At 37.3% G+C, this 9,136-nt stretch overlaps 1 protein-coding gene across 8 annotated transcripts in view; it reads left to right on the forward strand.

The window, feature by feature from the left end:
- UBR5 (ubiquitin protein ligase E3 component n-recognin 5) overlaps window positions 1–9,136 on the forward strand; it is a 121,094-nt gene that overhangs the window by 104,628 nt on the left and 7,330 nt on the right. For 7 of the 8 annotated variants that reach the window (XM_037133342.2, XM_037133344.2, XM_037133350.2 and 4 more), the window contains 7 exons: window positions 1,067–1,310; window positions 2,742–2,853; window positions 3,500–3,644; window positions 4,587–4,717; window positions 6,200–6,260; window positions 8,074–8,249; window positions 8,476–8,560. In XM_037133342.2, the coding sequence (XP_036989237.2) occupies window positions 1,067–1,310; window positions 2,742–2,853; window positions 3,500–3,644; window positions 4,587–4,717; window positions 6,200–6,260; window positions 8,074–8,249; window positions 8,476–8,560 (954 nt within the window). The remainder of the gene's footprint in view (window positions 1–1,066; window positions 1,311–2,741; window positions 2,854–3,499; window positions 3,645–4,586; window positions 4,718–6,199; window positions 6,261–8,073; window positions 8,250–8,475; window positions 8,561–9,136) is intronic. The other variant, XM_037133345.2, reaches the window with a different exon arrangement.

Genomic DNA, 9,136 nt, shown 5'->3' on the forward strand with positions numbered 1-9,136 from the left:
GTGGGCCTGTTTGCATCTGTCTTGTTTAGGACTCACTGTGCTTCCTGGACTTGCGTTTCCTTCACCAAATTAGGGAAGTTTCCTTTTATTCTTTTTCCTAACAAATTTCCAGTTTTTTGCTCTTTCTCTTCTTCTGTCACCCCTGTGATTGTTGGAACACTTGAAGTTGTCTCAGAGCCTGTGTACACTATCTTTGTTTTGGGGCCTCTTCTTCTTGTGTGTGTGTTTAAGATTTTATTTATTTGTGTTTAGAGAGAGGGAGAAAAAGAGCAAGAAACACCAATATGTGGTTGCCCCTCACAAGCCTTGCACTGGGGACCTGGCCCATAACCCAGGCATGTGCCCTGACTGGGAATTGAACTAGTGACCCTTTGGTTCACAGGTTGGCGCTTAATCCACTGAGCCACACCAGCCAGGTCTCGTCTTGTGGTTCTTAATTGGTTGTTTTTTGCTTCCTTATGTTCCAAATCATTGATACGATTCTCGGCTTCATCCATTCTACAGCTGATTTCCTGTAAATTGTTCTTTATTTCAGTTAGTGTATCCTTCGTTTCTGACTGGATTTTTTTTTGTGCTGTTGAGGTCCTCACTAAGTTCCTTGAATAATCTTAAAACCAATGTTTTGAATTGTGCATCTGGTAGATTGCTTATTTCCATTTTGTTTAGTTCTTTCTCTGGAGTTTTAATCTGTTCTTTCTTTTGGGCCGCGTTTCTTTGTCTCCTTATTTTGGCAGCCTCCCTGTGTTTGTAATGTGTTGGGTAGAGCTGCTGTGACTCCCTGTCTTGGTAGCGTGGCCTGTAATATACTAGGTGTCTGGTGGGGTCCAGTGACATAGCTCCCCTATCACCCAAGCTGATTACTTGAGCTGTGCCCTTGGAGACATAAAACATTATGTGCTTTAGAATGTTGTTTATTTGGAATGTGTACATTTCTGAGAACCCAGATCACTTTGTAATTATTTAGGTTATCAAGAAAAGGCTAAAATTAGATTTTCAGATTTTGCATAGAAAATTTTCAGGGTAGTTTCCAGTGCTGAATTCACTACTTTCTGATATGTTTCAACAGGTCGACCGGGATCGGGATCTTCTTATTCAGCAGACCATGAGGCAGCTTAATAATCACTTTGGTCGAAGATGTGCTACAACACCAATGGCGGTGCACAGAGTAAAAGTCACGTTTAAGGATGAGCCAGGAGAGGGCAGTGGTGTAGCACGAAGTTTTTACACAGCCATCGCACAAGCATTTTTGTCAAATGAAAAACTGCCAAATCTAGATTGCATCCAAAATGCCAACAAAGGCACTCATACAAGTAAGTACCCTACAGGTAACAAGCATCATACAGATCTTTCCTTATTTGATTGAAACAACAATAATTGTGGTTATATATATACTTTCATTCTAGAGTATGATTTAATCTTGTTTAAAGTATTCTGATCCACAGATCAGCACTTTGCTGTTTTACTGCCACATTTATTTTCCTTAATCTTTATGTTTTTGAGTGTTTCATCTCAGTTGTTATAGGTTTGGGAGTGGAGTTTATAAGATCCATGGAAATATAAATGTTCACCAAGCAGATTGCAGTATTTTCCACTCTTGTGTTATACTGGGACAGATACCTGAAAAAAAAATACTGTTCTCTAGAGTAGCACTATTAAAAGTATGATTTGTAGAGTTGCTACTGGTTCTTAATGAGATAATGGAGCCTGCAACCAAATGTAAATTGGTTGATGATATGTCACTAACCTCACTGTTTAATAGAGCAAGACTGGTTTTTGATAATAAGATTTCTATTTTCATTTTGGTGCAAGCTCTTTACCTCCTTTGGGGATCAACACTTTGGGATTAGAACCCTTGCCTAATTTTCAGGATTACAATTAGCAAAGTAAAATGTGTGTGAAAATTATAAAAGCCTTACTAGGTGACAATTGGCAATTCATGTAAAGTAGGGGCGGAATATTTTCAGTTTTGTAGGTTGATGAATAAAGTAATTGAGGGAGAGGGAATTACAAGAAAATCCTGTATTTTACCTAGACTGTAGATAGACAGTCAAACCTCAGTTTTCAAATGTTTTGGTTCTCGAACAGTTCAGTTCTCAACCAAGTTGCTCATGGAAACAAACGTCTCTGTTGTCTAACAAAACTTCGGGTCTTGGTTCTCTACCCAGCGGTCCTTTCATGGCGATGCTTGTGTGATCAGTCACACATTTCGCAGGCGACAAAGAAGATTTGGTTTTCAAACAGATTACTTCTCAAAGGGTTTACTGGAACAAATTTAGTCCAAGAGCCCAGGTTCCACTGTGCGTAACTGCGGTTCTGTAAAACCACTGCCGCACAGGCTGAATGAACTGTAGAAAGGATTGAGTGTGTACCCCAGCCTTACATCACTAGTTTCACCATTTGACTTTCTTTAGTCTTTAAACCAAGTACCAATAATAGAGAAGAGATTCAAATATGGTTCTAATGCTATAAGAAATCTCAGCATTATTTATGGTGAAAATAACATAACCCTGGTTGCTACCACAGCTTTGACATGACAAGGGGAAAATTCATTAAACAAATACTGAGTGAATGTCCATTACATGCCAGATACATTAGGGAGAGTGAAAGAAAGACACCCAGATGGTGAGGAAGATGAGCTAAGGCTGTCATGTCTTACTATATTTGGTCTTGTCCTCACATTGACTTTAAAGTTGTTATATTTACATTCATGGAGACAAAGTGTATTTTCTATTTTCTTCCAGGTTTAATGCAGAGATTAAGGAACAGAGGAGAGCGGGATCGGGAAAGGGAGAGAGAGAGGGAAATGAGGAGGAGCAGTGGCTTGCGAGCCGGCTCTCGGAGAGATCGGGACAGGTAAGATAATTTTGTAACTTTTCTTGAATTCTACCTTTTTGAATGAGTTGAAGGTAGTCCTGTAAATAAAAGAATCTCAATTATGAACTATTTTTTAGAAAATGAAAGTTAATATTTGCATATATACATAATAACTAAAAACAGTCTAACCAACTGTTATTAAAATGTTCTGCTTTAAAAACTCAAGGGCAGTTGAATTATATTTGCTTTTTATTTATCATTCTCAAGCTCTTAATTTTTTGAAACTTTTAACTTCATAACATTCTTATGTTTATTTTAAAATTATAAATGTGGCAATTATGTTATTTAAACCTTTTAATTTTTTTCCTATTAGGATGATTGGCGTTTTACTTTTGACTAAAATCTCTTAAGAACTATGGGTAGGTTCTTGATTATGGTATTTTAAGGGCCTACTCCCTTAGACTCTAATTGAACTATGCATTGTGAATGTATAGATTTTCAAGTGACAAAATGTAGAAAATCCGTATTTCCCAACTGTCATCTGTTTAGGCATTTCACCACCTTGGGGTGCCATACCTGGACCAACCTATATGCTCTGGTTTTCCAACCTCATTACCAGTTGTACCGATACTTTCATTTTGCAGACAGAGGAAATGAAGTCATAATAGCTTTGTTCTTCTTTCAGAGACTTTAGAAGACAGCTTTCCATCGACACTAGACCCTTCAGGCCAGCCTCTGAAGGGAACCCTAGTGATGACCCTGATCCTCTGCCAGCACATCGTCAGGCACTGGGAGAAAGGCTTTATCCCCGTGTGCAAGCGATGCAACCAGTATGTACAGTGCACTTAGCTGCCACTTAACTGGCTGTGCAGCATTTTTGTTTTTGAATTAAAGTTGGTATTTTTAGAAAGTTGTGTGCTCCTGGCAAGCCGTGTGGTTGAGGACTGTGGTAAGAAAGAAACTTAGGAGGGAACATGTTTGCTGGAGGGTAACTGTGTATAGCTTGAAGTCTGTTCGGTTTTCCCACCTATGCTGTCTTCGCATTCTGCCTGTGCTAAAAAAATTCTCTGTCCATTGTATTTATTTGTACCCTTATTTGCATAAATTATTGTTACATTCTAAAGCAGATTTTTATCTGTTATCAACCTGTAGCTAGAATACATTGTGAATATTGTACTTCACTGCTGATAAAATACTGCAATATTTTTATTTTGAATGTTTTGTCAGGTTTCTTTCATAATATGAAACAAACTGGATGTGATTTTTGTCTGTCTTTATACATAACTATATGTATATGATGTAGCAAAAGAATAATAAAACTGAGAAACCCAGTTATATTTCTTTCATTAAATCCTTAGCCTTCAGTGTAGGCATCGTTTTCTCTTTCCTTCCTCCTTCACTTCTTCCAACCCCTCTTTTTTTTCTAACCTAAACGAAAGAAATGTTTCTGGCATCCTGATAGGAAATAAAAACATGCAAATTGAGTATTTGTACATTTACTCATGAATATTAAAGGCATTATAAAAAGTCTTGCCATACAAATATTAAGTAAGATTTAACAAGACTGTGCTACTGCATGGACCATTCATTCCTTACCGAAGTTCTCTATAGTTGAACTTCTAGTTTAATAAAATACCCTCTTGGTTCAGAAATTTCTGAATTGTTATCTAAATTTCTTACACATTTTTTCTTTTTTGTGGTTAGGGGTAAGATTGATTTAGACAAGACGTTTCAGAGAGTAGGGGCAATTAACATTTATTCATCATTTACAGGCATTTGCAAGTAAAATCACGGGCATGTTGTTGGAATTATCCCCAGCCCAGTTGCTTCTCCTTCTAGCAAGTGAAGATTCTCTGAGAGCAAGAGTGGATGAGGCCATGGAGCTCATTATTGCGCACGGACGGTAATGTGTACAGTTGGGAAAGCATTTCCGTTTCGGCATCACCTACTTTATTAGGAGGCTGTGGATGCCACCATGTCTTAGAATTTATACTATACAGCACAAGACTTCAAATGGCTTTTTAAGAGATGGCTTAAAATCCATGATTGAGACATCTGAGTTTCATATGTATTATAAAGAGTTTTAGCAGTCCCTTATGTACCTGATATTTAGAAATTGTAAGAAGTACATCTCAAATTATCCATCAGGGTACCCCCTTAGGGCGTAATCCCTAAGTTCTTGCCATAAGCGTGCAATTTCACTTAGGCCTCCTGATTTATCTTAATCCATGCAAGATTTTGCTTTCCCACTGGGTAATATATTTGTTTCAATATGAAAGTTTTATTTTAAACATGTAACATATATTACTTACCCTTCTTCCAAGCTGACAGATGACATTAGGAAGATACGCCTTCTGTCCTGGGGCTACTCTGATTGTTCGAGGCTTTGAGGTGTTCGTTATTTTAGATGAAAATCTTTTTTTCTCCCCAGTCATGAGGAACTTAGATTACAGGTAGAAAGCAGATAGGCTAAGCACTGGCACTAACAGTCACTTCCCCTGTTTCAGAGACTTTGAGTGGACCAAGCCAAAGACTATTGCTAGAAGGTTTTTTTTTTTTTTTTTTGCTATTACTATTTTTCTTCTAGACTTTGTGTACTATTATATCCTCTTTTGTGTCTCTGGAGGTATTAGCACAGTGATACAGCTCAGACTATTAGAGAGAAACTTGAGAGGATATATCTATTTGATAAGAGTTTTTGTAAATATATGTAAGGTTTGCTAATTCAGTGGTGTTTTCTATGTAATGCAAATAATATATAATATTGACTGCCTTCGTCACCTAATTTTATGAGTGAATAGTAAAGTTAATAGTATTCTGGAATAATACACTAAAGAATTTAATTCCATCTCATGAACAAACTGAACTAGCAAGCAAAACAGACTCACAGATAGAGAGCAGGCAGACAGCTCTGGAGGAGGGAGAGGGTGGAGGGATCGAGCAAAAAGGAGGAAAGACCCATGGACAGCAGAGTGGTGATTGCTGGGGGTGGCATAAGAGGGACAAGTAGTAATGGGGAAAATACAACACAAAAAAATTTAAATTAAAACCCTTTAGTTCCCATTGTAATTGCTTTCTGAACATTTTCCTGCTCTTCACAATGCTCCCCCAAGCGTAAGTTTCAGCACCTCTGTGAAGACCATGTTTATTTTGTCTTAGACTTTAGCTCATTATCTTGAATCATAGATGGGACATCTAGTGCTTTTTTGTATATATTACTGACTTCTCTGCATTAAGACTAGCAAGTGCCCCAGATATTTATTTACTTAAAATCTTAAATGTATTTATACATTCTTATAAATTTGAATTCAAATGTTTTTTTTCTACACTAAATTTGAGAAGTTTCAGTTATCTGGAATGTGAAAGGCTTTTTATTTGTTTTTAGGGAAAATGGAGCTGATAGTATCCTGGATCTCGGATTATTAGACTCCTCAGAAAAGGTACAGGTAAGAGATACTTTGTAGGTGAACTAGTAATGAGTTAATCTGAATTACAGAAAGGGAGGAAAGCCATATTAATGAAGAAATTATGCCTTTATAAGTAAAATGCTTGGTTATAGTAAGAAAAAAACAAAGATGTCATAAACAGATTTAGGTAAATAGATTGGTTTTAATTAGGGCTCAGTGTAACCCTACTCACTGGCTGCCTCTGTTTGAGCACAGCCTGAATTAAGCTTTAATTTAGAGATGTCATGAATTAATAGCAGAGAAGGAGAGGTAATATGCAATCCTAGAGCTTATTTCTCAAAGTGGTGCTAAGTGTCAAAGCAGCAGACAGAATGTGACGCTCAGTATAGCAGTTAAAAAGGCTTTCTAGTGCATAAATGCATTTCCTTCTGAAGCTGCCTGAGAACTTCATTGTCAGCCAAGATGGAGCAAAACCAGTATCTTATCTCTTGCACTGCTTACAACTAAAAACTCTGGACAAAATACAAAATAGAATTGTTTGGGGATCCTGAGAAGTAGGCAGTAACACCCAGATTGGAGAGGGAAATCAAAACTTGAAAAACAGGTGGTATGGCATTGTTTCAAGGAGGGGAGAGTACGCTGGTCACTGTTACTCCACCTGAACTGGAAGGTAGAGCAAAGGCTTTGAGAGCTAACCTATCATATAAACCACTGTCTTGAGTCCAAGACGATGTGAAGTGGTGAATATGCAGAATAGGCCCTAAATAGTACAGTAATAAAATTGACTTTAGGAACTTGGTGTTAGAACCACTGCACACAGAAGGTGTCACTTCCGGTCTGAAGCTGACCTGGTTGATTGCCTACTGAAGCCAAAACGTCAACATTCCCTAACAAGACCCTAACTTTCACAACTTAATATTCAAAGTCCAGGATACACTCCAGATTGCTCAACATGTAAAGAACCAGGAAACACTGACCAGTTTTCCCAGGGAAAGAACCAGTAGAAGCTACTTCAAGATGACCCAGTTGTTAGAATTATCAAAAACACCAAGGAATTACAAGATAGAGGTTCTAAGCAGAGAATGAAAAGAAAATTTCAGAGTTAAAAGTACACTGCCTGAAAAAAAACTGCACTGGAGAGGCCAGTAACAGAATGAAGATGACAGTAAAGCATTGGTCAGTTTGAAGAGAGTTAGAAATTATCCATTCTGAAAAACAGATTTCAAACAATTTTGGGGGGGGCCATGAATGATTAACTATTCATGTCATTGGAGTACCCAGAAAAGAGAGCTTGTGATAGAAAAGATATTTGAAGAAATAATAGCTGAAACTTCCCCACTTTGATGCAAGACAGACTAATCAATTGAAGAAGGTTAGTGAACTGTAAACAGGATACACTGAAAGAGAACCACGTCCAGTCAAACTTTTGTAAAACCGACAAGTCAGCAGTGCCTTACACGGAGACTAACAGTGATTTGAAACACTGAATTTCTCGTCAAAAACTCTGATACAGAAGACAATGGAACATCATCCTAAAAATGCTTTAAGAATTATCAGCCCAGAATTCTACATCCAGTGAAAATGCCTTTTAAGGAATGGAGGTAGAAGGAGCTACCCGAGTTTCATTATGTGATTTAATTTACCTGAACAGAGAACTTACAGACCTACATGGCACAAGCTTTGTACATCACAGTTCTCAAAGGATGAGTTACAAAGTGTGCCTTTAGTGTGTTGTACACATACATTTAAATATGAATGTTGGCCTACTTACCAGATTTCACTTTGAATGACTACTTTGTATGTTTTGTTTTTAAAATTAATCTTGGGACTCAACTTCTGATACTGTTGTTAGGAAAACCGGAAGCGTCACGGCTCCAGTCGGAGTGTCGTGGACATGGACCTGGATGACACAGATGACGGTGACGACAACGCCCCTTTGTTCCACCAACCCGGAAAACGGGGGTTTTACACTCCACGACCAGGCAAAAACACAGAGGCAAGGCTGAATTGTTTCCGAAACATTGGCAGGTAAAATACCCCAATCTTATGTTTCAAGTTTTTAAGAATTTCAGTTGATCAGACTTTGTAAAATACGTTAGTTTTAAAAATAGGTATATATTCAAATCCATACTGATTAGAAATGAGGCTATAGAAAGTTTCTCAAAATACTGTATGTATATTATATATGTATGTGAGGGGTTATACATGTTCTAGAATCGTTTTTGAATGTAAATATTTTTGTTTTTGCTTTTAGGATTCTGGGACTCTGTCTGTTACAGAATGAACTATGCCCTATCACATTGAACAGACATGTGATTAAAGTGTTGCTTGGTAGAAAAGTAAGTGATTTTAAAAGAACCAAACTGCCCTTGCAATTGCAAAAATTGTCTTTTGTAAAATAATTATATACTAGCATACGGTTTTTTTTTCATTTGTGAATTCTTTTTTTTTAAAATTTTATTTAGTTATTTTTCAAACTAGCATACTGTTTATGGCATTATTTTAATATTAAATTTTTAAGCATTAGAGCCATTGTAAATCATTTTCAAGCATTTTCTTTAATCAAACCCACTATTGTTTTCTACTAATACAGCAGTGTTGTATTATGATATAAATATTATTCTGTTAAAAAAAGCCCACAAATTTTGACTCTGTTGAATTCTTAGCTTCAGAGATCAGATGAGATGGGGCGCATTCAGGATGGTATGGCCGTAGACTGACTCTACTGAATTTTTTAAAAAATAATTTTTCTTTAGACAGAGGGGAAGAAAGGGAGAAAGAGAGGGAGAGAAACATCAGTGTGTGATTGCCTCTTATATGCACCCAACTGGGAATCTGGCCCACAACCCAAGCGTGTGCCCTGACTGGGAATGGAACCAGCAACCCCTGGGTTTGCAGGCCCATGCTCAATCCGC

The sequence above is a fragment of the Artibeus jamaicensis genome, unplaced genomic scaffold, assembly GCF_021234435.1.
Source record: "Artibeus jamaicensis isolate MK-2021 breed Jamaican fruit bat unplaced genomic scaffold, CSHL_Jam_final scaffold_916, whole genome shotgun sequence".
Taxonomy (NCBI): Eukaryota; Metazoa; Chordata; class Mammalia; order Chiroptera; family Phyllostomidae; genus Artibeus; species Artibeus jamaicensis.